Source organism: Cotesia typhae, unplaced genomic scaffold, assembly GCF_013202065.1.
Source record: "Cotesia typhae breed Kobodo isofemale line unplaced genomic scaffold, CoteBio_Ctyphae contig_4, whole genome shotgun sequence".
Lineage (NCBI taxonomy): Eukaryota > Metazoa > Arthropoda > Insecta > Hymenoptera > Braconidae > Cotesia > Cotesia typhae.
Window position 1 is genome coordinate 7840490 of NW_027423748.1, and position 19548 is coordinate 7860037.

Below are 19548 nucleotides of genomic sequence, written 5' to 3' on the forward strand. Positions count from 1 at the left end.
CCTACCAATCCCCGGTGATATGATGCACGCGTATTTAATGTCTAATACATTATACCAAGTTTATCGATGAGACTTTAGGCAGGCTGCTTAATTTGTCAAACTTTTTCAAGAGTTTTTTTTTCGGTCATTTTTTATTAAATTAATTTTTTATAGTTATTTGATAAAATATTTTTTAACTTTAGTCTGATTTTTTTTGCTTTTAGACTAAAAAATTACATTAAAAAAAAAAAAAAAAAAAAAAAATTAATTTTTGTCATTATAATGATACTTTTTTCAATGTTTTAATGATTTTGTAATAAAATACATTCATCATTACCATTGCAATTTCTAAGTTAATGTACAAAAGTGTCTTAACTTTCAATTTATCGTCAAGCGCGCTTGACAAAATTACTAATTACTCCTTAAACTACACAGTAAAAAATTTTGCATTAAATCAATGCATTAAAAAATTTTGTGTTAAATATTTAACACTTTTTGGTATTAATTTAACACAGTAAATGTTTTTAACACAAAATTTTTTGACGTAAAATTTTTTACTGTGTATAGCTTAATTTCTGCCAGCAAAGTTTTAAATTTTAAAGATTATAAACGCGTAATTGTACTTGAAAATTTGAAATCAATGATCAAAAACCGTTTGATAAATTTTAAACCTTCGGTAAAAAAAAAGTATTTTATTTTTTTATTTTTATTACTTTTCTCTTGTTATAATAAGCAATAAGTGGTGTAATGAAGACAGAATTCGGATGGATAAATGGGTAATGCGAGCATGGAAGGAAAATGTGTAGGTGGTGGTCGATGGAAGTGAGCATAAAAGCAAGTGGGATGGTCGGGTAGTATTGACTCGATTTTGCGGTACGGAGGCGGAGTTTTCGACCTCCCACGAACCTTCTAAACCCCCTGAAAGTACATATTCCAAATATAAGAGTAAAAAGTACCGCGATAGAAGTATAAAAGATAAAAAAAAATAAAAATTGAAAAGCGTATTTCCCAGTGATGCTTCTGTGTTAACTTTTATTTTTACCTTTTTTATTGTTAACTTTATCTGGGGCTTTTTTCGCTCTCACTCTGGTCACAGAACAAAATTCCCGATGAAGGGATTTCGCGGAAAGGATCACCACAGCCACCCTATATAATAGAGTAGCAAGAGGAAGAGGCAGAAGCTGTAGGAGCAACGATTCAGCAATGGCGTCGAGTCGGGGTTTGTTGTATTTCGCTTTTCGAAGTAAGCTCTCTCGCTCTCTTACTCCATAAATCCCTTCCTAGCCGCTGGTTTCCCGACTCCCGTTTTAACCCAGGCTCCCAGTCAAACCAACACACACCCAGCCCTCCATGGATAATACCTGGGTATATCCGCGTACAGAATAACGAGCAAATGCGAATCGTTAAATCGTGATAAATAAGGATAGTTATAGTACCTACTAGTAGGGGTTCATTTATATGGATCTACACAAATACGCAAATACTACCACACATCACTGATCGAAGTACATGTAGAATATGAAGAGGTAAATGTGCGCAGATGAAAAGCGAGGGCTGTATTATCACTGTCAACCAGTGCCTCCATTTATTTTATTACATTATCATACCAACGCGTTCAATAGAATCGAATTTTGCTCTTTTTAAAGTGAAAATGAATGCATTTAGTTACATTTGTATGCTTTTTTTTTACGTTTTAATTAATTGCTCTGTTTTTTTTTTTACTGAGCTTGGAAAATTCGTAGTTGTTGGTGTTACAATCCTAAAAAAAATTTTCAATTTTGATAATTAGTTCAAATCTTAGTCAAAAAAAATTTTTCACTTTTTGGAAGATTTTATTCAACAAAAAATCAAAAATTAATGGTTATTGATTTAAATTAAATAAAAAATTATCAAAAATATTTTTGAGCTGCTTGGGAGAGACTAAATTTCAGTATTTGTTTAATTTTACGGTTCACAATACTTCAATTCGTAAAAATAATATTGAGAATTTTTTTTAAATAATTACACTTTTTTTTATCAAATATCGAAATTTCAATAAAAAAAAAAAATTTTAGAAAAATGAAAAAATATGAAAAATTTTTTTTACTCGGAGAATCGGGAAAAAAATACTAGAAATCGCCAAATTGATCTAGATAATTTGCATTAACGATTTTTAACTGAAAAAAAATTTTTTTAAAACTGAAAATTTTAAAATTGATTGAAAAATTTATTTTTATAAATAAAAAAAAAATAAATTTTCGATTTTTTATTTAAAAAAAAAAAAAAAAACTCAATAACCATGAAAGTAAAAAAAACTACCTCAATTTTTAAAGATTCGAGTTGCCGATTAAATATAAAGAAGAACTTGTTTAAAAAAAGTTAAAGAAATTCAAAATTTCGAATTTGTCAGCAACAGAATAATAAAAATTGAATCGAAATTTAAATTTATTTCAAAATAACCCAAGAAGTTGACAAGTTTATGAAAACAAATATTTAAATTCCCAAGGGAAAATATTTTATACACATTATAGATGCTTGTAGACAGCAGAAGAATAATATTTTCGCGTCACGTAATCTTGAAGATTACTCCGACAAGAGACCGTTCGGGTTTAATACATAAAATGATGAAAAAAGGTCGGCAGTCTATTCGCAGATCTCCACAAAGGGTAAATAATGATCTCTATTTAAAGTTTACAATCCGAATGCGAATGTGAAAGCAATACTACAACATAAATTTATTCATCTTATTTATTTTTTGTGGGGTTCATTCACGTTCGTCAGCAATAATCCAATTTAACGAAACGCACTGTGATCTATTGCGGTAGAGGACATCATAAAGTTTCTGTAATCGGTTTTCGGCTCCTGCAATATCGATATGTACTACTACTTTGTACTACTGTGCCCTCACGGATTATTTTCCTCTCGCCATTCGCTTGCACTCGAAAAATCAATAAGCAACGCTCTAACGAGTTTATCGTTGCTATTCGACGTTCAACTTTAATTTAATTCTTCCTAAACAGGGTTAAGAAGAAAATTTTAAAGCAAGAAGAAATATTAATAAAAAATAAATACAAAAAATTTTATTTTTATTTTTAATAATTCTCATGTTTTTCGTCTATGTAATATTCCATATTTATGTGCAAGGAACTTACGTAAGACATGATAAGAATGAATATGATTAAATGGAAACGCGAATGAATATATAACCCGATTTTATAGAGGTGTATTTTGATAATAATCTGATGGCTTTAACGATAAAGCAGCTTTTAAACAACGAGAAATATCTTGACGTAAGTCATTGTTGCATGAAATGTGTCAAAGGGATTATGTGCTCGTCTTTCCGAAGGGTAAAACCTCTACGGTGCGATGTCGGCCGGGTGATTTTAAAACCCTCTCTGAGTGTCTGACAGAGGAAAAAGATACCTAGAAAGTAAGAGATAGTCTTGGGTCTTGTGTCAAAGCCACTTATAAATGTGTGGATAATTATACTTGTAACAATCTACATTTTTTTTTTTTTTATTATTATGATTAAGAATCATTTTTTAAGAACTATTTTCAAAAAACATATTAATTTTTTATTCGAGGAACATATTAATTTTTTTACTTCGGCTGCCCAATTTCAAATCACAGTAATTGACCATTTTTTTTTAATTTTTCTTATTAAAAAAAAGTTTGCAAGCTAAATTGATAAAAAATTTGATTTATGAATAGAAAGTATTTTTAAGAAAAATCATTTGAAATTAAGGTCTAAAAGTTTTAAGAAATGCAGCAATACTGAAAAAAATCATTTTGTATTATTTTGCCGACGAATTTTTTACTTTAACCATGAATAATTTGAAAAAAAAAAAAAAATTATTTCTTTAACAAATTTCTTGACTCGTTTATAAACGGATTTAATGATTTTTTTACAAATTTAAAAATTGACCCATAAGTCTTTTAAAACGAAATATAATTGTACTTAAATTGAAAGACATCTGATCATTTTTGAAATTTTTTTAACAAATAAATTATAGCAAAAAAAATTTATTAAAAAATTCCCTCAGAAGCTTTAAAAAATTATAGTTTTTTAAAAATAATTTTCTAGATCTAGTTTATTTTTTAAGAAAAACAAAAAAATCTTCAAGTGTCCGCTAATTCGGTTATTATAAAATATACTAATTTCTAAAATTTCTTTTCAAACTCTTGATGTTTACACATTGTGAAGTTTAAAATGAAAATTAAGTTACTCGACATCTAAAAATTTTTAGAATTTCTTTATTAAATAAATTATTCCAAAATAATAAAAAAAAAATTTTATTTGTAAAAAACTTGAAAAATTGTAAGTGCAATTTAAAAAAAAAATTTTTTTTAGTTCTAATTTAATAATAAAAAAAAAAAATCAAAAAATTAAAAACGTCGGCTAACTTTAGTGTTACAGTATGACATTAAACTCAGCTGTCACTTGACAATTTTAAAAATTTTATAGCAATTAAATTATTAAAAAAAAAAATTAATTAAAAAGTTTGACACGTGAAAATTTTTAGAAGCATTTTTTTATTGTAATTAATTTATTAAAAAAATTTTTTAAATTGACAGCTGACCGCTAATTTCAGTATTATAAAATTGCATTTTTAATTTATTAAAATTTCTATAAGTCTATTTTTTTAATAATTTTTTTTTTTTGCTATAATTTAATAATTAGAGAAAATTTTAAAAATTGTCAAGTGACAGCTAAATGTAATGTCATTGTGACAGTTTTAAAGAGGGCGCCACTAATCAGTAAATCAGAGGTTTCGTTATTGGAGAGTAGAATGCGCAGATGCTTGAAAATTATAAATTAGAGTGGGAGAATCGACGCCAAGTCGAGTAATCGAGTTCTCGAACCTCGAACTTGGACGTGCTTGGATCTGTGAGTACTTTTGGCTTGCTTGCTCTGCGTGTCTAATTAAATACTCGTTCACAAAAATCATTCAGTTTTATGATAAATATTATGATAAAAATATAAATTAAAGTATATAATAAAATAAATTACGAGTGGATTAAAAATGGCGGTTGAAACAAAAATGAAACTGAATCCTGAGGATTCAGCAAACGACAAGGACTTCAATGGTGCCCAGCCCGACTTTGGTGATCCTGAGGATTTTGTTGATGATATTGATGATGAAGGTATAGTTTATTACTTATCAATCAAATTGATTAATTTTTTTATTTTTTTCATAGATAGTTATGAAACTAATTACTATTATTGAAAATATCATAGTGCATTGTATGTATATGCGGTATAACCTGTACTGAGCCACGTTTTATTTATTGTCACTGTATGCTTGCCGGGGATAAAGTAACTACTGACAGTTTACTGACTTATCATATGATGTTAAAAAGTCACGTTTGTTATGACAATTAAGTAGCCGACATCTAAAGATTTTCAGAATTTTTTTTTATTGAAAAAATTATTTAAAAAAAATTTCATTTGTAAAAAACTTGAAAAATTGTAAGTGGAATTTTTAAAAAATTTTTTTTTTGTTCTAATTTAATTTAAAAAAATTAAAAAAATACAAACGCCGGCCAACTTAAATTTTATATGTTTGTCAGCATCTGCATAATATTTTTTTGTAACTATTTATGTTCTAAAATTTGTTTTTTATTTTTAAACAGATTTACTACCGGACATACTAGCACAAAAACCCCAGGAGACTGATGGCATTGAGTCAGTTATTATTGTTGATGGAACACCACAAGTTGAGCCAGAGCGTTTTGAAAAATTCAACAACTTGATCAACAAGCTTTTCTCTAAATTTGGAACTATTGTCAATAAACACTACCCTAAAAATGAACAAGGAATTACTAAAGGGTAATTATTTTTCATTCAATAACATAATGTTATTAATAGATATCCGAAAAAAATTTTTTAACTTAAAAATAATTTACTACTCAAGTCCTGGAGTTCCGGGAGTCAAGACTTTTTTACAAAAATTTCCTCCTTTTTAAGGTTCTTTTTTCTGATTTTCAATATCACCAATAGTTATTGAGTTATTTACAAAAAACTGAGATTTTTTTATTTTTGTTATGTTTTTTGTTGATAACAAATTGAAATTTTTTATCAAAAAAATAAAAAAACAACTACATTGTTTTCAGAATTTAATTCTGCATCGAATGAGTGATTATTCATATTTTTATCGCAATTTCAAAGATTTTTATTAGCAAATTTACACAGGTTTCTTATAAAAATTTTCGTTTCTATGTAACATGGTAATGGTTACCATTCTACATAGGAATAAGTTCTATTATTTTCTCTCCGTGTATAAAAATTAAAATAATCAAAGATTACATTTTAAAATTTAAATTGTGCAAAAAAATTAAGTTTGAAGACTTATTCTATCTACTAAAAAAATTTGAAACCTAAAACTAAGTTATTAATTATTTGTCTAGGTACATCTTCTTGGAGTACACCAACAAAATGAGTGCAGCAGCAGCTATTAAAGCTCGAAACAACTATAAAATTGATAAGTTGCACACTTTCAAAGTGAATCACTTCACAGATTTCAAAAAATACGAGAAAATCCCTGAAGAATGGGAGCCACCAGCGCCCCAACCGTACAACGCTGTTCAAGATTTGCATTACAACTTACTCGAACCAGATGCGTACGATCAGTTCGCTGTTCTTTCAGGTAACGGATTGGCAGTGTCAATCCAAGTATGGCTGAACTCAGCACCGGAGCCGACTCTTATTCAAGAACGTGCCCAGTGGACCGAAACTTACTTCAAATGGTCACCATTGGGAACTTACATGGCGACGTTCCACTCTCAAGGAGTCGCTCTCTGGGGAGGCGCTAAATTCGATCGACTAGCTCGTTTTAGTCAGATAGGCGTGGAATGCATTGATTTCTCACCTCGCGAACGTTACATCGTAACTTTCTCACCTCGAATGGACGGTGGAGCTGACGCTAAACGTCTTGTTATCTGGGATATCCTCACAGGACAGGAGAAGCGTTCATTCGTCACCGACGGTATGTCCACTTGGCCAATCTTCCGTTGGTCTCACGATGACAAGTACTTGGCTTGCATGGGTGAAGACATTCTCAGTGTCTACGAAACACCGTCATTTGGTCTCTTGGACAAGAAGAGTATCAAGACTCCCGCAATCCGTGACTTCAGCTGGTCACCAACTGACAACGTAATCGCTTACTGGGTACCAGAGGACAAAGATGTTCCCGCCCGTGTAACTCTTCTAGAGATACCCAGCCGTTCTGAATTGAGAAACAAAAACTTATTCAACGTCGCTGACTGCAAAATTTTCTGGCAAAAATCCGGAGATTATCTTTGTGTTAAAGTTGATCGATTTTCCAAAAAGAAGGAGAAAACTGAGCAAAAGTACACTGGAATGTCGTACAATTTTGAAATTTTCCACATGCGTGAAAAACAAATTCCTGTTGACAGTGTTGAGATGAAAGAGCCGATTCACGCATTCGCTTGGGAACCAATTGGATCCAAGTTTGCAATCATCCACGGTGAAGTTCCGAATGTCAGCGTTAGTTTTTACGAAGTACGTTGCGGACACCAGCCGGCTCTGCTCAAGAAGCTGGAAAAGAGAGCTTGCAACCACTTGTTCTGGTCACCCGCGGGACAATTCATCGTTTTAGCTGGAATGACTTCTATGGCTGGTGCTCTGGAATTTGTTGACACTAAGGACTTCAGTATTATGAACACCACTGATCATTATCAAGTTTCTGACATCGAGTGGGACCCCACTGGCAGATATGTTGTCACAGCTGTATCAAGCTGGAAAACAAGCGTTGATAACGCTTACTGGATTTGGACATTCCAAGGCCGTATTCTCAAGCGCGTGAATCTTAACGCATTTAATCAACTACTCTGGAGACCTCGCCCGCCTACTTTGTTGACTGCTGACCAGATAAAGGAAATTAAGAAAAATCTTAAGAAGTACTCGTCTCAATTCGAGAGCAAGGACAAGATGCGTATGACTAAAGCTTCTAAGGAAGTTATTGATAAACGGCGTGCTCTTATGGAGGCATTTAATGAATACCGTGAGAAGCGTATTGAGGAATGGAAGGGCCAGAAGAAACGTCGTATGGATCTCCGTTGTTATGTTGATACTGACAGTCTTGAGTCGGATACTAAAAATGTTGAAGAAGAAGTTGTTGAATTCTTCGTTAAAGAAGAAACTATACCGATAGATAATTAATAGTTGTAACAATAGATTTAAATTGTGAAAACAATGTAAATAATCTTAGCTTTTTTTTTTTTTTAAATTAGGCAGATATTTAATACGCTTGAAATTGTATTAAGAAATGATTTATTCGAAATTAAGATTTAGTTTAATTTTTTTTTTTTTTTTTGTGACTTTATTTTTCAAAACTTACGTTATTGCCCTGGTTAAAAAAAAAAATATTTAAATATCACATTAGATTTTTTAAACATACTGCATATAATTTTTAGGTATAAAATTGCATTTGGTGACCTCTATTGCATTCTTTGTTTTAAACAGGATGTGCTAACTGTACTGTAAAATAGTTGCGGTCACAAGTAACATATATTTAAAATAATCAGTTGTGTAAATTTTTGTAATTTTTACAATAAAATAATTTACATTATAATTAATTTTTCAACTATAAAAATTATTTATTAAATTTTTTTTTTTTTTTTTTAAAAAAAATTATACAAGAAAGAAAACTTTTTTTACATTCACAAATTTCACTCAATTCTAATAATGTAAAACTATTTTTATGGCTGTATGGAAAATGGGGTCTGTATAAGGGCGTACCAAAAAATTTTTTTTTTCGGGAAACAACGTATTTTTACTTTAAATGCATAGAAGTAATGAAAAATTTTTTTTATTAAATAAAGAAATTATTACAAGTTTCAAATTCCAAAAAATTTTGATCAAAGTTAATTTCAAATTTGAAAAAAAAATTTTTTTGATCATTTCTATGGATTTAAAGTAAACATACATTGTTTCATGAAAAAAATTTTTTTATACGCCCTTATACCTTTTCAAGAGTATTTTTTTTCGGGATACGATATTTGTAAGTATAAAATCAATAACACTTAATTAATTATAATCCTTTAACAATACTTATACAATAATTTTTATACATCAAAGGCGCAACATCATCACTAACAAAATTCCGATCAGGTTTGACTGCAGCAAAAGGATTCCTCTGTGGCTCCAGTAGAATTTTAACTCCACAAATCGATTTAATCCTCTGAATATCATGAGGAATTTCAAACTCGGTATAAGAAGTGATAACAACTGGAACTTTAGCTTGACAGAATTTTTTAATAGTCAATGGCCAAGTGTCCGTGCCATCGTAGCCAGTCTCTCGATAAAGTCCCGGATTGAAGAGACAAATAAGATCCGCAGGTTTTTTGTCTTCAGTATTATGATACAATTTTTGATCATTAAAAGAAATATAAATTTTCCGTTTCGCCAGTTTGCAACGTCTGCACATTTTTATTTTACCCAACAATTCACAGGGCAATTGAGGTGGTAAATATAGCTCAGGTCCCGTGAACTCGAGGTGTAATTTCTTCAGCTTTGGCAAAAAATGAAGGAATAATTTCTCCCAGACTCTTAAAGCCGCGCACTCAAACTGAAATTCAGCCCCGATTATATGGATAACCATTTCTTCTTTCGACTGCCAGCCATCGATGGACCTCTGCATCGCAAACAAAGCCGTCAAAGGTGCAGTAGAAATGTAAGACAAGCTTGCATAAGTGTAGCAATCGATGCGCCTGTAAACCGGACTGTTGTCGTGCATCTGGTACATCAGCAGGTCAAAATTATCCGGAAGAATATGAGGCTCCTTGTAGAAGACAACCGGAACATCAGGATCGACGTAACCATGCTGATGCTGCATCCACAAAATTTTTCTAAATACCTGGAAGTCTTTGCACCACTTGTCATGCGTGTCTTTGTGGTTGCTGCAGTAAAAATCTATCCCACAATTACAGCAGCAAGTTAAATCAGTTTCTATTTTTTTGCACGACCTGCAAATTTTTGGATACAGCAATATTTCACGTTCCCACAAATCTAGGCGCCTGCGGATCAATCTTTCAACAACGTCTATTGTTTTCATGCGAAAAGACCGGTACAAATCTGGAGGAAGGCTTTTTGCCAATGAAAATCCTTCCATTCCTTTGCAGACTCGCGATAACGCGCAACAAAGTTCACTGTGCTTGGATTTATCTTCTTCTCGATGATTTTCCGTGCAATAAAAAACCATCCCACAGTTATTACACTTAACACCTGTGGTACAGATGTTCATGCAAACCAAACATAAATTGCACACGTAAAAAACACGAGGTCTGATGTGAAACTCAAGCGTTTCTTCATCATCACTGTCAACTGACAAATCAACTCCCGATGGCTTCAACGGAAGATTTAATCGTTCGTAAATGTCCAATATAGAAATTCCTGACGGCGAACCCGACGCTGATGACAATGATAATGATAATTTGTTATTATTGTCATTGTTTAAATTTAATTCATTTTTTATTTTGTCGGCAATTGTGTTTTCTTCAGGGGAATTTATTTTCTTGTTTTTCTTCTTGTTTCGGCCCATTCTGTTTTTCTGTTATGTAACAAAAAATTATTTTAATATTTCAAAAAGTTTAATTTTAATTAATTTGTTAAATAGATTTTTATTACCTTGACTGGTATATTTTGTGAAGACTAAATTATTTATTTTTCTAACTTGAAGAGTAGTTACCTCTCGGCTTAAATGCCTAGTGAGAGTGATCACAGCAGTACTAATAGTTTTGTGAAAAGCTTGGATTATTCTCGTGTCTGTAGGCAACCTCTGAAGAGATCCAAACGGGAACAAAGGTTATTTCGGACGGGAGACGACTGGTATATTTTGAGAATACATACATGTGTAAATGTCAATCATATACTTCTTAGACTCTGTAAATTTTTTTTTTTTTTTGTTTTAAAAGCTAGGAAGTACAAGAGCCTGTAAAACTTTGAACTGGTGTACATTATTTCTGTAAAATACAAACTTACGTTATTTATAGATTAATGACTTAAAAAATGAGACTTATTTATAACATCTGATGTTTTTCTTTTTGAGTTTTAGAAGATATTTATATATGAATAGCATTAATGATTTTGTATTGTAAAATATTCTTATAAAATTTTTGGATTGTAAAAAATTTTGTATTATAAAATATTCTTCATTTTATTTTATTTTTTTTTTTTTAGCTTCTTATAATTATGAATCATTTTTTAATTAATTATATTTCTTCTTTTATTCAAAATTTAATATTTAGATTTTTTTAGATTAATTAAATAATTATATAATTAAACATATGATTAAATAAATAATTAAATTAATAATTATCATAAAAATCTACAATATATATACAGTATATCTACAAAATAATATCATGAAATAAAAATTAAGTTAGCCGACATCTAAAAATTTTTAGAATTATTTTTATTGAAAAAATGATTACAAAAAAAAATTTTTTTTAAATTTTAATTTGTAAAAAACTTTAAAAATTCTCAGTGAAATTAAAAAAAAAAAAATATATTTTTGTTCCAATTTAATTATTAAAAAAAAATCAAAAAATTAAAAACGTCGGCTAACTTTATTATGATTATCCTGAAACTAAAATCATCAAATATCTGACAATTTTCATAAAAATCAATTCGCACTTATAATTTTTTGTTATTAAATTTTTTTATAATAATTTAATTATTAAAAAAATTTGATTTAAAGTTGATTTTAGTGTCATTAATCAATGAAGTTGGTTAGCAGACACTTGACAATTTTTTGATTTTTCTTGAAAAATAAACTAGGCATAGAAAACAATTTATCAAAATGTTATTTATAATTTTTCAGAGCTTCTAAAGATGAAATTTTTAATTAAAATTTTCTTGCAATAATTTTTTTGATTAAAAAAATTCTTAAAATTATCAGATGTCTCTCAATTTCAGTATCATCAATTTTTAAAACTTTTTTGCCTCTGCTCTGACATGTTCTCTGACATTCCTGCTTTCTATTTTATTAATTGTTTTTAAATAATTTCATTAATTTAACAATAAAATAAGCACCCGCGTCTGCAAGAAACAAACTTGCGGCAGTATTATATATATTATTTTGTTTATTTTCCGTTCAGTAAGAGCGCAAACGCTCAGCGAGCACATTCATCATATCAGTGGTGCTGATATATGCTGGTTTCCATTGACGTGTGGTTAATCACTTTGACATTCAATTTAATTTTTCAGCCTTATATTATCCACCATTTACTCAATCATCGACAACACTTAAATTACATTGTCATCTTTTCACCTGAAAAAAATAACTGGTCATTTTTAAATGAATATCTGCCGAATTTGCTCTAATTTTAAATAAAGGTAAATTTTATTTTAAGGTTATATTTTATCAGCACATATATATATATATATTTTAAACAATCAACTTTTATCTTATCTCTAGACTCTAGACTACGTTTCATAGTTGACAATATGCTACAAAGCATAAATTACCTAAATATTCTTTTTTTAAATAATTAAAAATAGTACATAATTATAACCCCGTAATTTATACAATCAACACTAACTATATTTATTGTTATTGTTAATTGTTTAGATAAATAATGTGGGAACAGCATGAAAATGGTAAGTGGTTCTAAAAAACTTGTTTTATTAAATTCATCCTTTCATATTTATTACCTAGCAATTTTTTTTTTTTTTAATCTACAGCTTTACAAAAAAATCATTTTCTATTTTTTTTTAGTTTTCATTTGGGCACGTCATTTATTTATTCGTAATATTGTTGAATTTTACAAAAAAAACAAGACACCCGACATTTTTGGTGCTTTTACAATTTACAAACAATAATTAAATTTACTAAACAATATACATAATCAGAAAAAAAAATTTTTTAACTATAAACATGAAGATTACCAAGATATATTTATATGAGGGTGAATTCAGCAGCCAGCTAATTTTGGAGAGTTTTTAAATTAATTTTAACTGAATGGTTGTAAAAAAAATCTAAAAAATTGCACAGAAAAAACTTGTGAAAATTTGCATATGCATTTTTTATACTATTTCTTCTTTAACAAATAAATTGTTAATAAATTATTAAAAAATTATCAGGTGTCTGCTGAATTCATGAAAATATATTTATTTACAATTTTTTAAAATTGTACTTTTTTGATAATAGATTTATTTATTTCAATGTAAATTATTTGTCACACTTTTTATTGATCTACACTGTACAAAAAAGTTTTTTTTAATGATAAGTATTTAGATTGCATTCAAAAATGCTCTATCTCTAGATACACAATCAAGAAATTACCTTGTATCTCGTAAACTATTGACATTTTTAAAGATATAAGCTCATCCCGATGTTACATTCATCAAGACCTTTCATTTGAGTACCCACATCAATTTTTCATATATATTATATATATGTATATATGAAAAATATATAAAAATGCATGTGGGTACTCAAATTAAAGCCCTTGGCGAGTGTAACATCGGGATGAGCTTATATCTTTAAAAATGTCAATAGTTAAGAAAGTACAGAGCAATTTAACAAAATTTATTATTTAATAAAGAAAAATTTTATTTATTTATAGTTCACAAGTCACGGTAGTCACATAGTGACTGAAATTTTGCTAGTAACAATTATTGAAGTACATCTTTAGTTCAGCTAATAAAAAAATTTTTATAGGTAATAAAATTGAAGAGAAAAATAAAATTGGCATAGTTAGACAGTTAAAGCGAGCAAACGTTTTGTTCTATAAATGAATTCAACTGAGATTAGCACTTGGGGTCAAGTGGCATCACTTATTCTAATAGTAGACAATGTGCATTAATATCATCTTAACGTTAGTTGGTTTTTGAGCCCCTGCTTGACTAATATTTATAATCTTTAAGTATAATAATAATTTTATGGACATCAAAACCACCTCATCAGTATAATTAGTGAATTTGCTTGAGTTAAGTGCTTAAAACTATAATACTAATTAAGAATTTTTTAAATTTCAGTGTTTTGTGGTGATTTACAAGTATCTTGTCAAAGAGAATGAGCGATCCAAAGCTTGGAACTTGTGATCCGGAGAAAATTCCATTGCGATACAGAAAAAAAACTAAAGACAAGAATAATCCTAGAGCAGAGATGGTGGGTTTTGGACATGGAGAGTCACTTAGCAAAGCACTTGCTGATGTGACGACGGAGCTCACCGTTTATTCAGAAGATTCGGATGATGATGATCAAGATACCAGTCGTCTTATTTCTTCTTCGCCGCTGAATTTGCAGCCACGTGTTAGCTTTGAGGAATCCAAAAAAAATGGAATAAAAACCAAGCGTACGGAGATTGAAAGAGAAAGTGAAAATGTTTGGACTATTTCTGTCCAGATGTTTATTCCTTTTTTACTTGCTGGATTCGGGATGGTCGCAGCGAGTCTTTTACTTGATGTCGTCCAAGTATGTATAATTAAACGCTTATTTATTACACTTCAAAGGGGACAAAACTAATTTGTTAATTATTTCGAAATCTTCTGAGTAATTTATTTTCTTTTAGTAACTGCAAGTTTACTTAGTCTTTAAATGTTTTAACTTGCAACACTTTATAAATTTGTTGATATGATTATTTTAGTATCAATTATTGGAGTTTAAAAATAAATATTATACTTTTATAAGTAATAAATACATTTTTATTTTTAATTTCAAATTCAATTAAGAGAGTTACGGATATCCGGTAATAATCTGGAAATAAATGATTAAGAAAAAATTTATTTGCTTAATTTTGAATAATTAAAAAAAATATCAACATTTATTTTTCAATGATTAAAAAAAAAATTACAACTCAAAAATTATTTTTAGCTACTCAAGTACGTGGTAAATATTTACAAGTGGAGTCCATCATTTTAATTTTCATTTTTTTGAATAAAATTTTGATATATTTTTTTTTTTTTGAAAATTGTGATATTCAACTTTTTTTTTTAATTGTTCGTTTTTTTATGTACTTTTCCAAAAAAAATATATATTAAAAAAAGATAAAATAGAAATTTTATCCAAAAACATAAGAGCCAAAATTTTTTCCAATTCTTTAAGGCAAAAAAACTATCGAAATCTTTATTTTTTTCTTTCACAATATTTTTTATCATAAATGCGCCGTAAAAACAAGCAGAATACAAAAAAAAAATTTGAAAATGTTAATTTTTCACCTAGATATGACCAAAAATAGAGTGGACCCCACTTGTAAATAATTATTAAGTACATTAACTATGGAACTTACGAAATATTAAATTTACTTATTTGTTAACTTTTGATTACATGTATTATATATATATATATATATATATATATATATATATATATATATATATATATATATAATCATTATCAAACACTAAAATGCCAGTGTTTGTTTTGATGAACTCCAAAGCACTTATCTGAAGCACCAATTTAAGAATTAAATAAATATTAATTTCAGCACTGGCCAGTATATCAAGTAGTATCAGAGGTGTATATTCTGGTACCGGCATTATTGGGGTTGAAAGGAAACCTCGAAATGACTCTGGCCTCTCGGCTGTCTACCCACGCGAATCTGGGTCACATGGACACAGAGAAGCAGCAGTGGACGTTAATAATTGGTAATCTAGCGTTGATCCAATGCCAGTCGATGGTGGTTGGCTTATTGGCGTCCTTGGCAGCAGTGATCTTCGGATGGATACCAGAGGCTCACTTTAATATTCACCATGGACTATTATTGTGTGCCAGTGCACTTGTCACAGCTTCTGTTGCCAGTTTCCTGCTTGGTCTTGTAATGGTCGCGGTTATATTGCTCTCTAAACGGATGAACATTAACCCTGACAATGTTGCCACGCCAATTGCTGCATCGCTTGGTGATTTGACAACACTCGCATTACTGTCATGGGTAGCTTCTCTGTTGTATCGATCTATCGACAATCAACCATGGATTGCACCGACTATGATTGTCTGCTGTCTATTAGCGACGCCCGTTTGGGGATATATTGCTGCCAAGAATCCTTTTACCAAAGAAGTGCTTAATTATGGTTGGAGTCCTGTTATTTCAGCTATGTTAATCAGCAGGTAATCATCTACCATTTATATTTCAGTTTTATTAATTATTTTATCACAATTAATTTTTTTTTATTGTTATTTTAGCATCGGTGGATTGATATTAGACTTTACAATATCTAATTACAAAGGTATAGCTGTTTTTCAATTGGTAATTAATGGGGTTGGAGGAAATTTAGTTGCTGTCCAAGCATCAAGAATATCGACATCTCTTCATCTAGAACAACACAATGGAAAAGTGGAAAAACCTTTGAAAATTTGTATTAGCCCTATTGATGCATTTTTATCTCCTGGTAATTTAAATTTTTATTTTTTATTCTATCCTTAATTTAAATTTTGAACTGAAACTTTCAGAAACTTATTTTTTTTTGTCTATAAAATTATATCGTAACGAGAAAAAAAAAAAAAATTCGATTTTTGACGATTTTTGAAATTTAAAAAAATTTGGCGCGAACTCTTAAAAATTTTTTTTGAGCTGTCCTTCGGAGAAGGCTCTTAAAACATCAAAAAATAACATTTTTTCACTGGAGACTCAAAAAAAAAAAAATAGTCGGTTTTTTTGGGCCACCCTGATGTATATATATGAAAAATATATAAAAATATATGTGGGTATTCAAATGAAAGCTCTTGATAAGTGTAACATTGGAATGAGCTTATATCTTTAAAAACATCAATAGTTAAGAAAGTAATCAATATTTAACAAAAGTCATTATTTAATAAAACAACATTTTATTTATTTATAGTTCACAAATCACGGCAGTCACATAGTAACTGCAAGGTTGTTAGTTCAAATTAATTGTTTAAAAAAATTATTTCAGGTGGGCATTCAAGAATTGCCAGAATTTTACTAATGATGGTAATACCTGGTCACTTAATATTTAGTTATACTATAAGTTATCTCCGAGCAGGACATACTTCCTTTACGGCGACATTTATTGTCGTGTATCTATTAGCGGCACTTTTACAAGTAAGTTAAATTGACTGTCACAAAAATTGATTAATTATTACTTATAAATTAATTAACATGAAAATATTTTTTTCAAGGTAATTTTACTTTTATACCTCGCTCAATTGATGGTTGTTTGGATGTGGTCACGCGGCATGGATCCTGATAGCTCAGCGATCCCGTATCTTACGGCTGCTGGTGATTTATTGGGAACAGCATTGTTAGGTATCGCTTTCTATATTCTTTACGAAATCGGTGATAAAGATTCAGATGTCGGAGATTAATTGGCAAGTAACTTCACTTATTTTTTCACCTTAATAGAAAAGACATACGTCGAGTTTTTATTGTATAATTCAGGCTCCAAACTATTTGTACCTGAAATTATTATTAATAGTCATAATTTTCGGGACCTAAGAATATTTTAAAAATTAAACAGTGGCCTGGAATTTAAAATCACCTTTTATAAAATTTTTCAACAGTATTTTATTGTAATTATAAGTATAATTAAATTTACTTAATTTTTAAATATCAGGATTAAAAATCCGTAAAATTTTGGAGTAATAAACATGTCAGTTTATTCAGAAATTGATATCTAAATGAGGTGCTAATTCGTAGTGTTAAATTTTATGTGGGTTAATTAATCATAAGTACAAATTTTAAACTTGAAGGATTTATATTTGGAAAATACTTAAGGGAGGGGGGGGGGGCGATACACGTAAACGCCTTAATTTTTACCGTTTTCTGAAGATTTTTTTTTTAATGGAAAAGAATGGATGAATCATTTTGAAATTTTGTTGGATTATTTATTATATATTGAAGTGCAGAAAAAAATTTTTTTTTAATTTTTTTTTTCAAAATAGCCGCCGTAAAAATGAATCTGCCGAGACACGCTCGGAAAAAAATCATAAATTTGCGGGCGCTCTCACTTTTTGTACGGTGATCGAAAATTAAAAAAATTAGTTTGTATGTGTTAATAAAACATATATCTTCTAGTTAAACCAATAAAAAAAATTAAAAAAGTCAAAAAATCGTAAATTGGAACACCTCAGAAAAAAAAGTTCGATTTTTTATGCTTTTTTTCGATGGTTCTTTGGTAAAAGGGGTTAATTTTTGAAAATTTTTTTGGAATGTTAGAGGTTTAACTAGAAGCTATTACTATAAAGTACACGTGTAAAAAATTTTATTGGAATCGGTCTAGAACTTTTTGAGTCATTCCGCCCGCAAATTTCAAAAAAGTCGTTTCGAGAAAAACGCGTTTGAAGTTTTAACACACGCTCAAGCGCCGAGTTAAGGCGAAGCACTTAAATGAGTTTTTAATATATAAATAATGATAATTTTGTTTTGAAAATATACAGGCATATTTTTGAAATGATATTCTAATGATTTATGAAAAAAAAAAAAAAAAAAAAATCAATTTTTTTTTTATACGTCTATTGCTTCCCTTAATGTAATTAAGAGATGAAAGAAAATAAATTATTAAAAAAATATTTTAAAAATCACCAAAATTGAAATGCATTATTAAGTTTAAAATATTTAAAAAATTTGTACTTTTGAAATATATTCCCACTTATAAAATAATAATTATTGATACTTAAAATTTGATATTCAAATTGATTTTTTTTATAAAATTTTTAAAGTTATATACACTTTTTTTAATATAAACAATAAATAAAATAGTTTTTGCACGCAAATAAATCAATATCGAGCTTATAAAATAGTCCTTGTACTAAAAACATCGGATATTATACTGTGATTCTTACTTTATATATTTAACAATTTAGGCCAGTATTTTAAGAACTATTATATATACAGTAGTGTATATTAATTTCAATAAAAGTGTATTTTAATTATCAAAATTTTTTTTTGTATCAATTGTAATTTCGGTATTTGTTATTTAATAATCAAAACATTATTAAAAAATGAAAAGATTTTTTTAATAGATAGTCAGTACTGTAATAAATAAATAAATAAATAAATTTAATGATGCCATTAAATTAAGACAAAAAATATACATAATTGTATTATTACATAAAAAGTGTAATTGAAGATAAATTTGTACCTTTAATTATTATACTGTCTGTAATTATTAATTTTTGTATTTTTATAAATAATTTTTATTCTATAAGCTAACGCATGTTTATGCGTGTATATATAAAAAAACACACGATAAATATACGTTGATCACGTTATCTTCCCAGTCGCAGCTATTATTGTTATTATACACAATGAAACTCTTTAACTGTTTAATAGACGTACGTCAAGTAAGTCGTAAGGGTTCTTTTAACACCTCCAGTTTAACGTGTCACGCGTATATACTATTCAAGTTAATATGCACCACATGTATAGTATACACTTGACAATAATGATGTGTACATCAATAATGATGTACCACTGAGATGTTCGTCATCGAATTATTTTAAAAATACCCTACTTATTTTTAAGAGGACACAAAAATACATCAATCAAAATTTATTCTACTGAATTAATCAAACAACGACAACTATTATTATTTTTTTTTTACATGGAAAATAATTATTTTATTTAAATATATTGTCAAAATTTTATTTATATTAATTATTTAGT

The 19548-nt window shown here is 28.8% G+C and overlaps 3 protein-coding genes across 5 annotated transcripts; 2 read left to right on the forward strand and 1 right to left on the reverse strand.

Annotated features, from left to right (window-relative positions):
• Positions 1-4813: 4813 nt before the first annotated feature.
• Positions 4814-8556, forward strand: LOC141527289 (eukaryotic translation initiation factor 3 subunit B-like). Its single transcript, XM_074242696.1, has 3 exons — positions 4814-5103; positions 5593-5788; positions 6367-8556. The coding sequence occupies exons 1-3, from the start codon at positions 4983-4985 to the stop codon at positions 8138-8140; spliced, it is 2091 nt and encodes a 696-aa protein (XP_074098797.1). The 5' UTR covers positions 4814-4982; the 3' UTR covers positions 8141-8556.
• On the reverse strand, positions 8191-11036 carry LOC141527290 (uncharacterized). The gene is made up of 2 exons (XM_074242698.1): positions 10607-11036; positions 8191-10529 (listed from the first exon to the last, which is right to left on the reverse strand). The coding sequence occupies exon 2, from the start codon at positions 10518-10520 to the stop codon at positions 9012-9014; it is 1509 nt and encodes a 502-aa protein (XP_074098799.1). The 5' UTR covers positions 10521-10529; positions 10607-11036; the 3' UTR covers positions 8191-9011.
• Positions 11037-12090: 1054 nt separating this feature from the next.
• On the forward strand, positions 12091-18994 carry LOC141527496 (solute carrier family 41 member 1-like). Of its 3 annotated transcripts, none has more exons than XM_074243024.1 (7): positions 12091-12316; positions 12399-12580; positions 13961-14399; positions 15412-16031; positions 16107-16312; positions 16838-16986; positions 17064-18994. In XM_074243024.1, the coding sequence occupies exons 3-7, from the start codon at positions 13998-14000 to the stop codon at positions 17247-17249; spliced, it is 1563 nt and encodes a 520-aa protein (XP_074099125.1). In that variant the 5' UTR covers positions 12091-12316; positions 12399-12580; positions 13961-13997; the 3' UTR covers positions 17250-18994. The 3 variants fall into 3 exon arrangements, with proteins under 3 accessions (XP_074099125.1, XP_074099124.1, XP_074099126.1); XM_074243023.1 differs by having other exon boundaries at positions 12552-12580; XM_074243025.1 differs by lacking the exon at positions 12399-12580.
• The last annotated feature ends 554 nt before the right edge of the window (positions 18995-19548 follow it).